The sequence below is a fragment of the Calliopsis andreniformis genome, unplaced genomic scaffold, assembly GCF_051401765.1.
Source record: "Calliopsis andreniformis isolate RMS-2024a unplaced genomic scaffold, iyCalAndr_principal scaffold0022, whole genome shotgun sequence".
NCBI classification, from domain to species: Eukaryota; Metazoa; Arthropoda; class Insecta; order Hymenoptera; family Andrenidae; genus Calliopsis; species Calliopsis andreniformis.
This window is the reverse complement of record NW_027480432.1, coordinates 76,253-96,377: the sequence shown is the minus strand read 5'-3', so window position 1 is coordinate 96,377 and position 20,125 is coordinate 76,253. Positions and strand designations below refer to the sequence as shown.

At 42.7% G+C, this 20,125-nt stretch overlaps 2 protein-coding genes and 1 long non-coding RNA gene across 7 annotated transcripts in view; all 3 read right to left on the bottom strand.

The window, feature by feature from the left end:
* The window catches only part of LOC143186915 (uncharacterized), a 56,566-nt gene that overhangs the window by 10,987 nt on the left and 25,454 nt on the right, over positions 1-20,125 (bottom strand). For 2 of the 5 annotated variants that reach the window (XM_076390777.1, XM_076390776.1), the window contains exon 3: positions 15,426-15,481. In XM_076390777.1, coding sequence (XP_076246892.1) covers positions 15,426-15,481 — 56 coding nt within the window. Of the gene's footprint in view, positions 1-7; positions 197-269; positions 375-5,321; positions 5,594-15,425; positions 15,482-16,317; positions 16,687-20,125 lie in introns of those variants that run through there. The other 3 variants (XM_076390779.1, XM_076390774.1, XM_076390778.1) reach the window with 3 other exon arrangements.
* Positions 199-5,652, bottom strand: LOC143186923 (uncharacterized). The gene is made up of 3 exons (XR_013003120.1): positions 5,642-5,652; positions 1,636-1,685; positions 199-557 (listed from the first exon to the last, which is right to left on the bottom strand). It is a non-coding gene; the product is annotated as an uncharacterized LOC143186923 (long non-coding RNA).
* Positions 410-2,072, bottom strand: LOC143186922 (uncharacterized). Its single transcript, XM_076390790.1, has 2 exons — positions 512-2,072; positions 410-433 (listed from the first exon to the last, which is right to left on the bottom strand). The coding sequence occupies exon 1, from the start codon at positions 2,054-2,056 to the stop codon at positions 1,709-1,711; it is 348 nt and encodes a 115-aa protein (XP_076246905.1). The 5' UTR covers positions 2,057-2,072; the 3' UTR covers positions 410-433; positions 512-1,708.

The window sequence follows — 20,125 nt, the reverse complement described above, 5'->3', positions numbered from 1 at the left end:
ATCTTACCTCGTCCTCGAACTTAATATTTCCGCCGCATTCCAATTTCTTCACATCCGTCGACCGAGTCTCCTTCACCGAGAGAAGCTTTGGCTTCCTCTTCGATCGTCCGTGTCGAAGCTTCACCGTAACAGTTTTCGATTTGAAGCTCTCCGCTGGATAGACGCACGCCAGCATCGTACTCGTCGGCAACGGTTTCTCCAATATTTTCGTCGTTAGTTTCCTCGTGCACCCGACGCTAGCCAAATTCTGCGTCGGGCTATTTACTTACGATTAGTATATCGTTCACGGTTCTTCAACGACAACCGATTCACCATTTTTTGTCTTCGAGTCGTATCTCTTCACGATTCCATTCGTCGGGAAAAACTCGTTTAATTCCGAGTCGGATTAATTAAGAACGCCGTAAAACGTATTTACTATGTGCTCTGCGTCACACTTTTCAGTAGTTGAACGTTAATTGCTGTTCGGTCGCGCACTCTCTGTATATGCAAAGATAGATATACATATACACACCTTTCCTTCTTCCTTTTTTCTCTGCTACTACCTTTTTGCGTCGAATCTAGTATGAAACCGTCGAATAATTCTTCGAAACATCATACAAACAGAATTTGTTTGCGACAACGCGACAACGCGACAACGAGCTGCTTCGATTTGTCGAGAGATTGAATCTGATTGTGAACGAAGAATGAACGAAAATCAAAAAACATTTGAAGAGGGCAATATGTGTAGAGTGGAAACTGTCAACCATTGGCGATCGAACAATTACAGAGCGAAACTAGAGAGATAATAGAAAGTCTAGACGGATCAAAATCGAAAGCCTTCTAACAGATGGTGTCCTTCAAACTTTTTACGAGCCAACTGGTTCCCTTTGAGACATTCGAAATATATGTGAACGGTAATGAAGCTCCGTTGCTGTGAAGCTTTAACGCAATTATTACAATTGTTAGTTTCGACTTGGATTTCAGCATGAAAAATTAACTACGAAACTCAACGAATCCGTTCGCGTGGGATAACATTCGATAGATCGCTATCGCAAAAACTAATCGCTGGTCACAGAAAAGCTATCATTGTGATATTCAAGTTGTGCTTCCGTTTACCAGGCTTGAATCGATATCCTTATAATCGAAACGAATGCGACCTTAATTGGAACGTTCTTGTTCTACGAACTAATTGTACTCGAATCGAGCCTTCCAATAGGTATATCTCGTATACATATATATTATAACGAGGGCTTTATGAAATGCAAATCAGGCTAGGAGTTGCAAGGTTTAAGAACCGCTCCTAATAATAGTATAATTATTCTAGAGCAATTCCTTATGTTGGTTAAAGCTATATCGATAACTCAATATCCTCGTGACTATGCTTTACTATGAGTCTATCTATCCATGTAATACATTGATTGGAAACAGTTATGACAGGTATAACAGCGCCATGAGTAACGACGACGATAAAATTCTAAAGCCCGTGTTCCCGATCTCGTTCTGATCAACTTTTCCGAACCCGACACTCAACACCTTTTATTACACGATTCGAAGCGACTAATAACATGTCTAAGTGCGGCATGTATGTTCGTTCTAACAGAGATCCATGATTCTAGGCTCTATATTTTGGCAAACAACTTCAAACGTTTTACTTACTTATGGGGCAAAGGGAAAGCATAAACCAGACTTTGTGCTCCGGGAATTGCCTCGAAAAAAGCGTCACGATCGATTATGCTTGAGACAGACAGATAGACAGACAGACAGGCAGAGAGGAAGAGAGAGAGATGGTAAGAACGGAAGAGAGAAAGAGAAGATACGTGGTTGGAAGGTGGATACGAGCTCCACCTCGAGAATCGTGGACAATGCGACGGGGGCGACGTAGCCTTTGTGTGTAAAACGATCGAGCTTTCGCGACCCGTTGTTCTGCGTCTGCTCCGCCTCTTTTTATCTTTCTCGGCGACACTGCAATCAGGAATCGTCTACAGAGCACACTACTACTCGTCTGATTTGAAATTCCAAGTTGATTCCTTTTGAAGATGCGGTTGGAAAACCGACTATTTACGTTTACGTAAAGCATTCTACTTTTCTTGATTTCTAGCTGAAACTTGACCAAATTAGTTTTCGTTGCAGCAAGGTGACACTATAAATCATGAAGAAATCGTGACGCTATAAATTACCACAAGACCTTGCCAAACATGAAGGAACAACATCACGATACTCTGTCACCAGTTTTCTAATTCCTCTACTAATATGTATTACTTCAGGAGTTTACAAGCAAACTGTTCAATATCGTAAAACATTTTCTCGAGTTTCGAGGGGAGCGTGACGTGTGACAACCTGCCGCTTTAGACTTTAGACTGTGGTTACGGTGGGTACGTTTTCTCGTGTTCTGACGAATATGTCTCAACTTGTCTCGCTCGTATCTATGTAGATACATACGATAAATAGTTCGGACATACTCGCCAGGACATCAGTACGTCAGAAAACACATCCATTGCATCAGATGTACCGGTACTATTTACTCGTGTTTTCTTCTTTCTTTCTGCTTACTTTTCTTTCTTTACTTCCGCTTTGTCGCCGCAGAGACATTACTCGACTTTCTTCTTGTTCGCGAACGAACACAACGTACCTAGCGTTCGCTACAAATGCGTATCCAACAGACGAACAGCCCTTCGCAACCCTACATATCGATTCTCACCCGACATCGATCGGATATTCCACTTTACATTTTGCACGCTCATATTCGACGACGATTCACGTAAATTTCGCTGTCTGATAGACGGGGCATTCGTAACCACGATTATAAACTTTTTCGTTTGCTCATTTTCTGATCGCCGCCTCACTTCTAAACGAAACACTGATTCCTTAAAAGCCTTTAAAGAAACTGTGCACATATGTATAAACTACTAGAGCAGTTGTTCCCATCGAACATGGTCCATAGACGCTGAAGATAAACTGTTGCCGCAAAAATAGCAAAAACGAGCTTGAAAGCGTAGTCTCGTGTCGTTAGTCGAAAATGCAGCAGACTATATAAGTTAAATCTCGTTAGAAAGCGCGACGCGATCAATATTCGTTTGCGAGGACGGGTATTCATCGAGTAAACTCGCGACTCGCGAAACCGACTTTTCCGGCTATGTACAATTTACACGCTTACGTGCACCTAGTATTGTACATAGACTACATCGACAACGTGTTCGATGGATATAATGTGGCTGCAACGTAAATCAATCCGAACGCGTATCTGCAACGATAGTTCTCGAGGGTAAGTATAGATTATTCGAGAGTACAATACTGACTAGCTGTTAGATACCTAAATACCTAAATATGAACGACCGTTCAAATAGAGAAAAATTGAGTTTCGATCTGAGCGCTGTCATTCTCTTACAAGCATTTCTTCCTTCCTTTTTTAAGTTGGCCGACATTTAGGAAACGAACCTGTCCGACCTGTTTTCCTCGTGCCACCTGAGATCAATGATGTTACGTCAAAACTTCTCCCTCTAGACTAAACGTTATACTTAGAGTATGACAAATCTGAGATGGAGTTCCAGCAGCCACGAGGCATTAGCCTGCCGTGGGAAATGTTGATCTTACCGTCGCGTCGCGCGTTGCACCGCTTTACGGACATTTTATTGTACACAACACACGCAAGTCTCAACTTTGCACAATCTTTCTTTGGGACACGTTTAAAGTTTAGCTTGCAATGAATAATATTAATTGGCAAACTGGCGTGTGCGATGATCTACTATGTCTAGCTTTCAATACTACGCCTAGAATCTACAGATTCCATTAAATTCGTGAGGAAATTGCGTGGGTGTGGCTAGCTTCCTTCAATGAGAATTTATTCAATCGAGAGAGAATGCAAGAACCAAGCAATGCCCCTGTCGCCGACAGAACTCGCCCTCTTTCTCGTTTATCGCGAGCCGAGTGCTTCCAATTGTGTTCAGTTCTCGCGGTCAACATTTCGCACGCACAGTCTCTGCGTTCTACGAGCGAAATATAGTTTCAACCTTTCGATCTACATCTGTACATAACACGACATCTTACATATAATCTTTATCGAGCCTTGCCATAGTTATCCCAACCCTAATCCAAAACATTATGTTTTCTTCCAGATCGATGTATTTCGCATAAGAGAATTCGAAAAAAAGATTCGAACCGTGAAGATTTGATTAGGTATACATAAGTAGTATGTGTCGATTCTATACGAAAGCTCCGACTAAACAGTAACGATTCTCAGGACGTTTATAGACGCATAGATATGCCATTACTATGAAATCCAGAGCAATGCTACTTGCATCGCAAAACAATGCAATAGCACATGCACTGTTACCTGTTGCCATTCAGATTATTTTGTTTTTCGCGATCTAAATATTGCCACGTTTTCCAACCGACTCTAGCAGTGACTTTCAAGAGAAAGACATTGTTTAAATGACAACAAGATGACAACAGACTTTAAGTCTGTGAAACAAAAAGAAACAGTAAAAGCGTTCGAAATAAAAGCAGACTGATTAGGTAACAAGAGTAATCTCGCACGTTTCATTTTCGAGTTTTTCAAACTAAATCAGCTTTAGTATCATGCATCAGGTTTTCGATAAATGGATTCAATGCTGCTATTGGAATGCAATCAAGCGACGTGAAAAAGTATCGTGCACAAAAAATCGGGACGTGGTAACGATATTATGGAAAACTTGTGCGTAATATTCAAGACGGCTCAGCGCGGCGCGGCGTAACGTATGTCAAGGTTTAAACCCAAGTTGGTGAGTGTCACGCTTGCGGTCAGCTGTCCAGTGTAACAAAGAGACAAGGTGCAAGCTGACTCGTAACTTTTCGAGGCAGTTACGCAAATTACTCTCCTCTAATGTTGCGTCGCCTGCAGGATATCGCCTGCATCCTGAAGGATGCAAAAGCTTATGGCGATTTGTGGAAATTCAATTCATCTTTTTCAAATCTTTCAACTGCAAACGAACCAAAAAATTGTCCAACTTCCGAAAAATTCCAACTATGCACTCTGACCCCATTTTCAACACATGCAGTCGAATAATGTGAGTTATACTACCAATGAGACACGATTCTGTCGCGTAGGTACGTACAATAAACAACGAGCCAAAATTTGAATAACACGCAATGTTAGATTTAGCAGAGCTAAATATTGATATTCTAGTGAACCATCGTGCAGCGCGCTCCGAACTGGTATCTTGAAAGCCTCTAATCGGACAGGTTGTTATCCTGCAGGGGAAATACTACGAGACCGAATGACAGGCCAAGACTAGTAAATATGGAGAAGAAGCCGTAGCTGTAATTGAACCAGATGAAAAAGCAAAAGACCGTGAGGTTTGGCTTACTGCGATGAACCATTGCAGACCGCTCTTGCCTCGAATTCCGTGGATCGTCTCGCGGATCATCGAAGCAGCTGTCACGAGGGTAGCAGAGAAGGCTCGTGAAATGTTCGGAAGTGGTGGGAGAGAAAGACGAATCTACTGAAACACCGTGTCACGCTCGTCGACGAACTACATGGGTTTGCGGGTGCCTCTCGAGGCGCACCGCGCTCGCTACGTCGCTCGAGCGACCTCGGGTCCATTCGCTCCTGCTCGGTCGCCGCCCGCCGCCCGCCGCCCGGTCCAACGCGTTATGCCTGAAAACGATCGGCCGAACCGAACCGAACCTCGACGCACGACGACGCCCTCCCTCGCGCGAACACCGGAACGACTGACGCCTTCGACCAACTTTCATGAGGGATGCTGCGCTGCCGGGCTGCTGGGCTGCTGCGCGTCGCGACGACCAGAAGCCGTATTAAGTCAATTACGATCTTCATCGGGTTTAGTCAACAGGACGGCTGAATTACCGCGATCGAGTTCGTATTATTATGATTATGGTCCTCTTCTACGAACGGAAACTTCCGTGCGTAATGTAGTCTGCGTGCCACATTGTTATTTTTGTGCTTATGCTTTAGAGACAATTAACGCGACGCGACGCGACGCGACGCGACGCGACGCGACGCGACGCGACGCGACGCGAAGAAGTATTCTGTAGTAAGAAATGTTCATTATTCGCACCAGGTGTCGAGCCTTGAATGAACGATTACGTAGGAGGTTTGGGTTGACATGAAACAGAACCATGATGATTGCGGGACGGAAGAAAAAAAGAACTGCGAAATTTGTCAACAAGAAAGTGCTTGTGCTCTGAAATATTTCTTTAACCCGTCAACGATTCATCTTTCCTAAGACACAGCGCTGTTCTGTGCGCCGCGCCGCAACTGACAGCTGGAACAAAACAAAAGGGAAAGTACATAGGTAGATAGTACATACCTACAAGTCATTTCTTTCACTTTCGTTAATGTATCAATGAAAAATGAAAAAAGAATCTTCAATTTCCTGGTATCGCATATCGTCTACTCTTTGGGTAGTCAGCTTGAACAAATTTCGATTCAAGTGAAAAGTAGTTGGGTAAGGATGCGACACGAGATAATGACTCGTATTACAGTTGACATTGGATATCTGAATACAGATCGAGGAGTTTTTAAATTTTCGAGGTTTCTGCTCTAGCTCCTTGGATTGAAGTTCCATTTCACAGCATCTTTTCGCGAGCAGAGAGTCGCGATTGCCTATTCGAGCCGTTCCGAATAAAAATGGATCGCAACGAGAATCGATCGTATGGTTCAAAATAACAGCAATCTACCTGTAAAAATAAACAGTGCTCGACAACTTCTATTGGCTTCGTTCGTTTCGTCGACGTAAATTTAAGAAACAGACCAAACATTGACTTGTCCTAATCAAATCAACTCTACTCAGATTCAGATTTGAACATCGATTTTATTGAAAAATACGTCAGAGGACGGGAGTTTAGCTGACTGATTTATATTTCAATATTTATCGAGCAACCAAGTGACAATGAGATTAGATACTATAGGAACCTGACAAAGCACAAGGCACCATAGTAGTATCTACTATGTATAATGTACATTATACATACGCAATTTCGGTGTGACAACGAATTATGTACATATGTGTGTATGTACTTAGATGATGTTTGTAGCAGCAGCTACAGAGAGCCTAACTACTGTTTCCTTGACCTCATCAATTTCTATGAATGTTCTAAGAAAGCGGGATGAATAGGAAATGAGAAGGAGAAATAATCAGTCACGTACTCGTATCGATAAGGATTATTTAAATTTCTACAACAACCAAAATCGCCAATTATCGACACCAATTATTTCCTCGTTGAGTCGAACCGTTTTAGTATTAAGCGCATCGTGGCAGAGCAATTAGCTGACAGCATCTTTTATGCAATCAAAACCGGCGCTACCGTTACAAAGCGACCAGTCTGATAATATCAAAGTTCGACAAAAGCGGATTACGGTTACACACCTGGAATTCTGGAAAAGCTGGGATTTCCACGTTGACCGAGTTTCATTAATTACCGAAGTTTCATAGGTAGGTAATCATCGAAGCGATATGAAACACCATGCATGATCGGATATTATGGAATTGAAATAAGTATGCAACTGCTCTGTATACTACTCATAATAATAACAATAACAATAATAATAATAATGATGATAATAATAATAATAATTTCTTTCGCAATCGCAAGCGATCGCACCGCGATTGCTCGAACGCTGTAACGAACATGCGATTTTCAGCTAGTTCTTAGAAAGATCTTAATGATCTTTCAATAACTGTATATTCTCCTCTTAATATTTACCGATTGGAACTGAAATTCTTACGATTAGTTCGAAAAGTCAGTAGCAAAGCCGCGTCGCGACGCGCTGCAGTTATTCGTATTTTACGGATATAATCGATGAGCGTACGCCATACGCCGCTCCGCTCGCCGCTCCGCTCGCCGCTCCGCTCGCCGCTCCGCTCGCAGCTCCGCTCGCCGCTTCCCACATCACCGGTAGGAGACAGGGCACTGTTCCTGTTTAACCATTTAAGGTTAGAAACCCGAGTTAATTCGATTTTCATGTACCATCATTCGATGCATTCTCCAAAAAATTCGCTCCTTAAAGGATTCACGTAATGCACATACATATGTAAGTATGTATGTACCTAAGTATGTTTAGAGAATCCATTTAGATAATCTCTTTTGTTCCTCGTTCATTTTTCGCATTTTTATAAAGAGACAAGTAGGAGCACCGGTATCTGACGCTTTAAGGACGGATAAAACGTTTTTCGTCGGAAGCATTACAATAGCTCTAGCTGCAGGAATTTCTGTTACTTTCAACAAACTCGCCATTACACGCTGCTGAACCGAAATTTGCCAACGTGTTCATTGACAACACGTTCATTGTGCTTGTGGGAACAATAGTCGTCGAGCCGTTTCAGGGCAGTCAAGTGTAACGTTGGTATACAGCTTTTGGTAAATCTGCGCAACAGCTGGAATCGTTGCAATCGAGACGATTCCAGTAGAAGCGGTCCAAGCCGGAAGCGAGGATAGTTAGGTGCTCAACGCGGTCAACCCTCCTAGGTACATATGTATGTACATATATCAATTTTATGTTGTGCCGAATGTCACGAATGTAACGATTGCCGCGATTGTCGCGATTGTCGTGTGTCTTCTCATTTCGATCAATGTTGACGCGTACACTAATTCACGCAGATCATTTTCTCGTGCCATACCTCGTTACAGACACATACAAATTTACACAATCTGTGCTACTTTTCACGCTAGTTCTTTCTGTACAACGGTAAAAAGTACATACACTCGGAGAAAAATGAGAAAACTACTTCTCGCCTTCCATCAAGATACATGGCTGGATGGATGTATCTACATATGTAGATGTATAATCCGTGGTTGGCATTGATATTTAGGAAAGTATACTATCTGAGAAGGATCGCCAACAAGTCGCTATACCTATGCAGTCAAACGAGACTTTTGATTAAAGTGAGTGCACCCTCAATGAGATAGAGTATCGCAAATAGAGGAACCACGCGCATCGAAACAAGACCTAGCCTGACCTAACCACACTACTACCCCCTCTCATCGAACATTCCAACTCGAATGGCAAAAGGAAAGAGAGAATACATACCTATACATTGACTTTCACCTATATTGCGTGCCATCAAATTCATTGTTCAAGCATTTTTGCATCAATAATCTTTTCAAGAGCTTTTTATACAGACAACACACTTTTTCATATTTTTTGTCGTCCGGAATTCAAAGTCGGTCGGTGCAAATTCAATTTTTTAGTTTTCTCGTAACAGCAACTAGATTTTCGATTATTTTCTTCTTTTTTCTCTTTTTCTCTTTTTCTCATTTTCTCATTTTCTCATTTTCTCATTTTCTCATTTTCTCATTTTCTCATTTTCTTCGACTAGTCACGATTCCACAAGGAAATCTGGGTCATGTTTTAATAAGCCAGCACGGTGTATCCTATTGCTTACGTTAAATAATTTCAAGGAACTGGTCCTTGACGGAAGTTAGTTTGCTTCGAATCAGACGAAAATTACGACTCGTTATGAATCTCTTAGATCACACCAACTATGTTGGTACATAAGTATCTCCTACCTATCATCCATTCGATCCGAGTTACAAAGTAGGTACACACGTGAAAGAGGCTTACGAATTTCTAGCGACAGAAATGCTTGAATGCAAGTGCAAAGCACGTTAGCTAACATGCCAACTAACCAGTCAAAAAGAAAGAAGCAGCCCTTCGTCGAATCGTACGTTTCATAAAATTTCCTTTTTCCTCAGCATGTCGCGCATATTTTTATCCACTTTTTGCGCTCTCAGCCGCCCCTCCCCTCCACCATTGCCTAGTTTAACTTGCAAATTGATCCTTCGTCGAGATGCTATGCAGTGGAGAGGCTTCACCGGTGATATTACCGAGCGCAATTTTAAACATGTGTTCGAAATTATAGGAGTTTAAAAGTGAGCTTCGCTTCTTTATATCAATATCCGTTCAACTTCAGTTTCAGACAAAAGTTTCAAACGTTTCTATCGTTAATCTGTAAAACCATGCTTTTATCCGCTTCTCTTGTAATCCATTTCGGTTCCGATTTTGTTAGATGAACGAAGAGAGTGGCACTAACAGAGTGTAAACCGTGTGCCTTTATATTCGCTTTTTCGTCTTGAAATCAATTTTCCATTGCTGTGGACGACTTTCGCCGTTGCGTACAGACCGAAGAGGAGGAAGAGAACGCGAATATTGGCGAGAGTTGATAGAGCACGGAAATTGCCGGCGTATCGAAGAGGAAGAAAGGGGAGGACAGAGAGGATAGCAGTACGGTGACGAGGCACGTTCGTACCTGCCGGATAAAACTATCGTCGAATGATGCAGCAAGCCAACCAGTCTGCCAACTGGCCGAACGACCGTAACAAATTTCTCGCGGATTATTCGAACGTGCACCACTGTCCGGAATAATGTGCTTCCTTCGATCATCTCGATCCGACACACAGCGCGGGGATGCGCGACGCGCGACGCGCGACGCGCGACGCGTGACGCGACGTTTTCGCATCGAATCCCACTAAATGAATTTTAATTTCTCTCTGATGGAATGATAGCTGCGTCGATAATCTCGTCGCAACCTTCTTAATTCGAATCAATTATATGGTTCGGACAGATGCAATCGTACACGTACGTACATACATAGATAGGTACGTACAATGTAGGTATCTACATAGCTACGTGTAGAACGTGGTAGTTTAGGTGATGGCCAGTACAGAGTTCGTCGTGGGCAACGTAAGTGCTTTCCGAATATCAATCCACGATTAAAAGACTCAGCGGTGTTGGTGAACGGTAATCGTATTGTATTTATATGTATAATGCTTGATCGTATAACTTTAATAATGAAAGGTACAGTCTTACTATAAGACTGTATGATTGATTGACCAGAAACCGCCTTATATTGAGCGGATGCTACGCGTAAAGAACGCTATCTTTCTGTCAAGATTATCGGTACACATTTTGTTAGTCTTCTTCAATCTGCCTCGTCAACAAAAACCTAATTTCTTATACAGAATCTTATACAGGTGGGATTTTCTCTTTTCTGACAAAATACGATAAAACTGTGAACTACAAATTCTTCGTACGGGACTCTTTTTTCGAGAAAATCGATTTTGAAATCTGCGTTGTCCGATTCTGTATTCGCGTCAACTCGATTTCTTCTCAACTATCTATCTATTTACTCTATTAACGTAACTCTATTAACGAATATTCTACTTTCAATATGGGGACTATTTAACTACTTTTAGTATGGCTAGTAGTATTAACAAAGACAATCGATTTGAATATCTATTGTCGAAAATAACTGATCGTATTATATTGACGTATTGTATACGTACCTACTCTATTCAGAAAATGTAACACAGAACAGAGCTTCGGTCTTGTTCGTCATCGGAGCATACCAGAAAGCTAACCACAATGCGAAATAGGTCATCTCCCTCTCCAAAACCCTCTCCTTTCGAGACAGGTCTCGTGACTCAAGTGGCGAAGACTAGAACAGAGCGTTTTCCTAGATCCCAGACCCTTGACGCGTGATTCCCCTCTCCTTTTCTTCTCCCTTATCGCCAATCGCAGTCTACTTTTGAACATGTTTCTTTGACACTCATACTCCTCTCTATTCTACATGCACAATGCACATACATACAATGATGAAAGTAGATTGTACTTACTAGTTGTTTTGATTCGCCGCACGAACAGAAAGAAAGAAAACCGTAATAGTCTTATTACTTATAAGCCTCAACGCAGAACTGTAGAACAGTAGATCAGTGGAGAAGGGGAAGCAAAATCTTAATCTAGTAACTTTGTACATCAAGTTAATTCAGCAACCTTCAAAGAATGGTCAGCTTTAAGGGAGAACTGCAGATGAAGGAAGACCCAACTGATTTACCGGCTGATTTACTAGCTGAACCGTGCGTTGCCGCGGCTCGCTCTGTAGAAATGGGCCAGCAGGATTAAGGACGAAAGGGTAGACAACCAACTCTGAAAACATGCGTTTGCACTTAGGCTTTCATTCCCTTGACAATTTGACACCCGTTCGCAGCACACCTCGCACCGCCGCGCCGTGCCGCGCTGCGCCGTCGCGTCGACGCCAATGAAGAAGACGACGACCCGTGATGGCGATCGACGATCACTGGTCCGATCAATCAATCACGAACTTCTACTTTTATTTCTCAGTCTTATCATTACATATGTAGGTATAGCAAGAAAGGTTCTTTCAATCAATGATGATGTTATAATCATTTTACCCAAGTAACATGTCCTTTTGAGGAGAAGTTTGGTGAACCATCAAGGATATTCGGTCGAGTGTCGAAGCAAAATCTGCGAATCTCCAATAGAGTCCGATCTACCGCTCTTTCAAGAGCGACGCGACGACACTGTATTTCAACTCCTTAAGCAGTCAAACACTCTTTTCTCTCTTTCACCGACTTCACTGACTTTATATTTAGACGTTGGTACTCATACGCGACACAGTTTATTCCCTATGGTACATGTATGCTAACAAGTTGCTTGCGGGGTTCTATCGTCGCACTCCGCCCACTTGTTCTCCTCCCTTTTTCTCAACCTTTTTCTCACTCTTTTTCTCACCCTTTTTCTCACCTTTCTTGCGAACCTTGACAAACACATATTATGAAATCCAGGAAAATTCTAATTAGTTGAAAAATTCTACGTTTCACGTTTAAGAAATGGACCGGCCGCAGCCGTCTCTTCTTTTTCCTCGAGCATGAATCATCTAAGTCTTCTCGATAATAGAGTCAAGGAAAAGAGCTTTCACGCTCGAGGAAATATGTAGAACGAAATGAAATGACGGCAGTGTGCGCGGAATCTGGAAACAGCACGAGAAATCTTTCGACGACTTTTGAGGTGCTTGCAGAGGTCTCCTATCACCTTGCCAATAATGCGAACATCTGTGCCTATGTTACAAACTGAACGTTCACGGTACGCGGATGCGTTACGACTACGACGAGTGGATTACGCGGCGTGCATATGCGAATGAATATGTATGAGGATTCGTAATACGCAGGGGGAGACAGGCAGTGATCCGTGTCACGCAGCAGTGGGCGTGTGCGTGAGCTTGCACGGAATGCACGTGGCTGACCACGCGCACGCACCAACGTACAGTAAACTGACACGCTTTGGCGTGGGCAGAGAATGGACTGAAACTGTCGAGAAGTTGCCGCGAACATACCATAGCGGTCATTCTCGCGAAACTGTGTCGCCTATTGAACTGTACATACAGCATACAAGGTCTTCGATTTCAAATATGAGCAGAAACACGACCTGGCGACAACGATGGCGAGGCGCGGCCCGGAGCAGGGCGGAGTAAGGCGGAGCAGCGTCTGTATGCCTTACGATTTCACAGTTTTCCGTTCATTTGAACCATCCAAATTAATTAGTCGATCGAATTTTTATGTGAAATGCGCACGACAAAAGGTCTATCGAATACATTATCTCAAACAAGCCTTTTTAAAAAAGCAAGCAGATATATGTTCAACTGTTGCGATCCATTATTTTTTAAAAGCAAAATAAGCCAATGTTCTGTAAATGTGAGAAACTACAGTCGCGCTCCATTCTCACTCTCCAACGATATCGACACTCGTTACGACGTATAGCCTATACTGGCTAATTAGACGATAATAATCCACGTAACATGGCATCCTCGTCCACACCTGTTATTAATCAATGTACCAAGCAGTGGATTCTATTACTAGGGCCGTAGACTAATTACAATTCATAAAGACGACGAAAGGAGGTCCGTCCTAGTTATCGCGATTTCATTCATTAAGCTACGTTTACATTAGGCAGCTTTTAGTCGGGCAACCAGTTGATCAACCTACAGTCGAACAAAATTGTCGTTTCGACTTGAAACTGGATTGAAATTGGGTTTACACGGACAACTTTGATCAACTCAGTTGTCGATCAAAAGCTGCCTAATGCAAACGGAGCTTTACTGTTCTGTTACCCTCCCCTAGAGAAGGAATCTAGATCCGAGATAAGTGATGCGGATTGTTTAACGAAACGATAAACCTCTAGACTTTAGATAAACGATCGAGACGAGTCTACGCAAGAAACACAGAAACTGTTAGATACGTCAAAACTCCTTCAACACTTTTACGAATTCATTCGCAGAAACGATCTTCTTCATAGTTTGCCGATTTTTTCGTAGATTATGATTGTCAATAAGGAACGACGAATGAAAGAAAAACATGTTAGAACTCGTCCTACCGTTAGTGAGCATCCACATATTCACATAATGTGTAGTATATAGGGATATACCTGTAAATACGGTGTGGTTTGTGTCAGAACACGCGCTCCTGAAAATGCTATGCTCGCGCTCGCGGAATGTGGGTAGTTGATCTTCCTCAAAACTCGACAAATAAATGCGCATTGATCAACCATAAGTAATCGTAAATCTGTTTCTTTAGCTTCGATGACTACGTCCGGTCGTTTCTATGTCATAAAGCGCTTACGTTAACGACCGCTTTAATCAATAAGAATTTATAATAACCGCTCCCCGGAGAAAAACTTTCTCTCCTCTAAATCTAAATGAACTGGATGAGGAGGTTCGAGTCTTCCAAGAGGTTGCTTTTGTCCCTCTTTATCGGCTAAACTGATTTTAATTGTAAAACGAACTGAAAGCTCGCCCCAGCTATTTCATTCGATTCTAAGCGTGTTTAACATACTAAGAATTTGGATGTCACTCAGGCAGAGCGTTGCGTTGCATGCTTTACCTTCTTTTCCTCCTCTACCCTCTTTCTTTCAGTAACCATAGCTAACGACCTTGACGACGCGACTATTATACATATTTTCTCAAGAAAAATCTATGTTTACGATTCACGTTAATCGGTACCCCACACGTCAAGTTACCGTAGGACTAAATACATGCGTATTATCAAGATGAATGCCCCAACCGTTGATTGCTAATAGTCTTTGACACTGATTAGAAGGTGAGCTACGGTGCCCGTCAAAGGGCAAACCGATCTACATATCATTTCTCCGAGTATTTCAACGTCCGTTTCATATTCGTCGCTTTCCTTCAACTCTGGCACAAAGTAACCCGGTAGCCTACTTCCTACTACCAACTACCTCGTGGCTTTCGAAAATACTTTGCGTACACACACGGATGTGCGCGTAAGTAGTAAGCATACATCACGCACGCATCACGCACGCATCACGCACGCATCAATGTACGCACACACTTGCCACAAGCCAACTCGACTAGACTCTTTTTCACGATAGTGATGCTCTAACGGATTCGAACGTTAAAGCAGAAGAACCCGGTAAACGTGAATGAACGAAAAAAGATGTCCTGCATGAAAAAGAAAATTTCTTCTTTCGAAGTGAATACACAAACCAGGGATTAGTAGAATGACTGCGATGAAAGGAAAAACCAGTCTTTAATATATAACGATGCATAGCATCGCGAAAATGCAAAAGTGCAAAAATCGAACATTTACAAAGCTTTCTACCCCCATGAAAATTCTGCGTTATAGGTTTCACGACTTACCACCTCGGCAATGTTGCCGGCACCGTCCCTCATGCCATCTCTGTCCGTACGTCCTCCTGAAATAGAGAAAGACAATGGTAGTGTAACGCTATTTAATTGCGTTCAACAAGATTCAATATGTAAGTATGCAAAAAAATCGAGCCGGGAAAAGGTGCTTCACCATTGCAAGCAATTCATTTGGTTAGATCGAATCGAAACGCCAGCGAATTACTTAAATTAAGCGTTGTTAATATTCACATGGGACGATTGCTTTTCCTACGGTTCCCCTATTATTTCGAACGAAAAAGAGTTATCGTTATGGTTGTCAAGTATAAAGCACGAGGACGATCGGATAAATGTTCGCGCGGTAGGGACATCATGTCACTAAGTTACTACTTTCCATCATTTCCAATCTCCAGTATGAAAAGAAGGTAATTACGGGAAAAACTACCGGATCTGTGATGCAGTAGATCAATTAATCAACTATTCCTTTATTTTGCAAACTGTAATGCTGAAAACGAAACTAAATTCTATTCTAAAATATCTAGGTACACGAATATAATTACGTCAGAGGATTTCTTCGGTCAAATTACATAATGCAAAAAATGATTAATTGGACTCGAGGTACGAGATAAAAAAAAAGGAAACAAAGGTACGAAACTAATAACATACGAAAACTAATTGTAACATCAAATGTTTAAAAAACACGCGAAATGTGACGAGTGAAATTTCGAAATTAGACAGCAGATCGAGTCAATCAAAATTCGAAATGAAACGAATAAATCTAAGTTAATGATAACGGGGTAAATATAGAACAAAGGTGTTAGGTGTTAGGTCTAACAAATAGGTGGCGAGATAGCGAAATCGCTCACTTTTGTTATGTACATAGTATAATAAAGCATAGTATATTGACCTTTTTTAGAAACTGGTAGAATTTTGGCGATTCTCGAGTCGCCCGTATAATCCAGTTCTTGTTGCTCGTGGGCAATTTTTTTCTCGCTTTCCTTCTGCTTTGATAGCGATTTTGTCTCGCTTACACCAAGTCGCACTTGTAGATTTCTGCTTGCCCACTCACCCTTCTCTTCTCGCTTTTCTTTCTCTTCGGCACCAATCCTAACCTCACCCTACACTGGCAAAACTACACAACGCACGGCGATACACTTGGATAAACTGCAAAGCACGACACATTCTACGAGACAGCAGTAATAGCACACAACGCTTCGTATAATATTATAGTAAACCCTACGAAGGAGAAATCGGAAGACACTGTTGGCAACCTTATTTTTCAACTTCTTTTCTTCCTCCTCCTCCTCCTCCTCCTCCTCCTCCGCCACCTCCTCCACCTCCTCCACCCCTTCTTTCTTCTTCTTTTCTTCCAGTCTTCGATGGTGGAAAAAATGATCGTCGAGTACCCAGCACTTTTCACGTTCTTTTTCACAATGTCATATCTTTGGTAGAAAAACTTATACGGCACAATTCGTATCGATGCATGTACGTCATGCTTAAAAAAAAAGCACACGATCGAAAAAGGAACTGCTGCGGCGGCGGCGGCGGCGACGGCATACTCTGCCTCTTGCGCCTTCTTTCGTTCTTTCGTTCTTTCGTTCTTTCGTTCTCTCTCTCTCTCTCTCTCTCTCTCTCTCTCTCTCTCTCTCTCTCTCTCTCTCACTCACTCACACACTCACTCACTCACTCACTCACTCACTCACTCGCTCATACACGCTCTCTCTCTCTTCTTGCGCTCCCGTTTCTTCTTCCTTTCCCTCTCCCGATTGCCTTGCCGCGTTCTACCTGTCAGCGATGATAGCCGTTGCGTTGCAACGTTGCCGGGTCAGGATAGCTTTCCTATAGGCCGTTCAAATTTTCCGCTTCCGTTTCGGCAAACGTACCACGAGGAATCGTGGCCGCAAAAGAGCCGGTAGCCTAGCTTCCAGTTTGCTTCCTTCACCGATATCATGCGTGCCTTTCACGTCCTCGTATATGGAAGTATGTACATAGTAAGTATCTGCTCAAGTCACCGACTCACCGATCCGCTGGAGAAAACAGCGGAACCTGTGAACGTTGATCAACAACAGTGGTTAACCCCGACAGTAATCAAAGCGTTCAATCAACATTATTTTCAATCAACGAGTTGCGTTCAGTGGTCATTTTGCGACATCACGGCTGCCGGATTTCCCTTGGGATACAACGGACAGAAGCAGGCGAACGACTTTTTAAAAATGCCACGCACCAACCAATCATGGACACGCGCACGGAACGTAGTCAGACACGGTACGAGAGAAGATAGAAGAAGAGAGAAAGAAGCGAAGCCACTATACATGCGCGCGAGCGCGCGCCCGCCTTCTGCCTGTTTGCTTACACGCTACGTACCGCAGCCACAATACACCTATACACCTATACACACACCCTGTCACTACGGGAGGCGCTTGCTTGCTCGCTTGCTTGCTCGCTTGCTTACTCGCTTGCTTACTCGCTTGCGTGTTCCGCCTGCGTCCGCGCGCGCTCACATGCGTGCACATACATATACATACACATTGAAATGCACGCACCCGCGCGCGCGACGCGATTTTCTATCCCGCTTGCGTCGATCGCTTTTATCCTGCGATCACGCACGAGACGATCGAAAGATCGACGACCGCGAAACACATAGCACCGTAACGTCGTCAGAACGTAACTAGAAGGGACGAAATCGTCAACTAACGGATAATGTACAGCAAGAAAGTAAGACGCGCAACTTTCTTCGTGGAATGTCCGGCACAAGTTGCGTAGTCAACCGTCCATTCGTGCGGCAAAGGTAACTCGAACTGAACAGCAGCGCGCCTACGGCGAACGAGATTGAAGTTCCGTGCCGGCGGAACCACTATATTAGCCAATCGGTGCGTCGCTTTGCGCGACTCTACCAATCGCTGCACGCGCTTCACCTGGCGAACGGTTAGTCCAGGTGCAGTAGGTAAGGCGCCATTGCCTGGCGTTGGCACGTTACCTGTCTCCTCTCGACCCTTGGAGGGGGTCGTCAACGAACACCCGTGGTGGTAGGGGGGCATTCAGACACGATAGAGAAAGCTCGACTTTCAACCAGAACAGGAACATGGAACGAAAACGAGGCGTAGGAAATGAGCAAGGAAAAAGGGACAGGTAGAGGGTATCGATATGTTAGAAATGAATTCGTTAATGCCCACAATTTACGTATTAGCGTCGAACGTTCATCGATACGAATTTTTCGCGACGATCGATTTTCATATTCAATCCCAGGTCGAGTAACACTAATTAGCTTTTTTATAGGTTACTCTGGTTGCTCGGATACCGATAGGTTGCATGAAAATCAAGTTTGACGTCTTCTTAGCATTCTAGCAAATTTCTATAAAATGTTAATTCTATAAAATGTAAGTATTTGTTCAATCGCGGTCAATGAAGACACTCGAGTTCTTCAAAATTCAAAGGTTATTCCTAAACTTAAAGCTAAATATCTATTACTATACATGTGCGTTGTCTCATTTGAATAGCTGAAAAGATAACTATGGACAACGGCAGGAACAAGTTTGCAGGTAAAAATGGAAAAGTTAGTACATGCCTGGTCATCGAGGAAAATACAAAGCTCTAGCGATTAACAGCGATAGAAACAACAGGTACGTTTACGTTGCGCAACGGAGTAAGGGGTTTAGTCTCTCGCATTCGATGTAATATTCTCTCGTTCACTCGGGGTCCTATTTTATTGCGTTTCAGGCCGATTTCGTTCGCGAATAACCCACCACGTGGATTAGGGACACTGAAGATTTGTGAGAACGAACGAGAGATACTCGATATACTTACTTATGTATGTGTACTATACATATGCATATGTACAATCTACATATGTATGTATGTACATGTACTTATGTATATGTGTGTATCTAGTGCTCTGGCTGCTTGCTTTCGCCTTTCGTTTTCTCGCTCATTGTCATTGTATCACCTTCGAGTAGTCGCTTCGTATACAGTTTCGACAACGCACGTAGCGATGTTTCCGAGACACATACATACGTGCTAAATTAGAACGTGTAATCAAATATCCATAGGAGCTTGAACTAGGGTTTCTGCTTACTTCGATCTTTACCTCCCTCGCGTTACTCACCCCACATACATATATACGTACCATTCTCTGCCTTTCGTATTCGAAATAGTCAACGAACTTTACCATCGAAACGTCAAGTGTTTAAAAGTGTTAGCAAGTTCGTATCCAAAACGACGGAAGGTATTTCCAGCAGAAATTCATCGAAAAGCCTTCAGGTAGCCAACCAATTTATAAAAGGCTTGGTTAATCTTACAATTAGTCATAAAATCAATTTCTTTGTTAAAAGCTTCATTCCCTTTACCTACATACTAAGCACTAAAGACTGCAGAAGAATTCCATTATCCCTTCTAATAAATTCCTATTTGCATCGTATCTTTTTAATTCGACAATAGATACAACAGTGTCTCTTGCGAATCGTGTTGAAATTATTACGCCGCGGGATCGTGTAGGTAGGTAAGGTACTATTTTAGAATGCTAACGGATCAATCCAAAAGACGAGGAAAAGTTATGAAAATGTGAAACGGCAAAGGAGCTAGAGCGAAAACGGGTAACGAGTAACAAAAAGAAAGCAGAGGATTGGCCAGTGCGCATTCAGCGCACTGCTATTCTACGAGCTGTTTTGCATAAAATGCGCTGTAATTCCACTGCACAATGCAGAAAGCTCAAGTTTTAC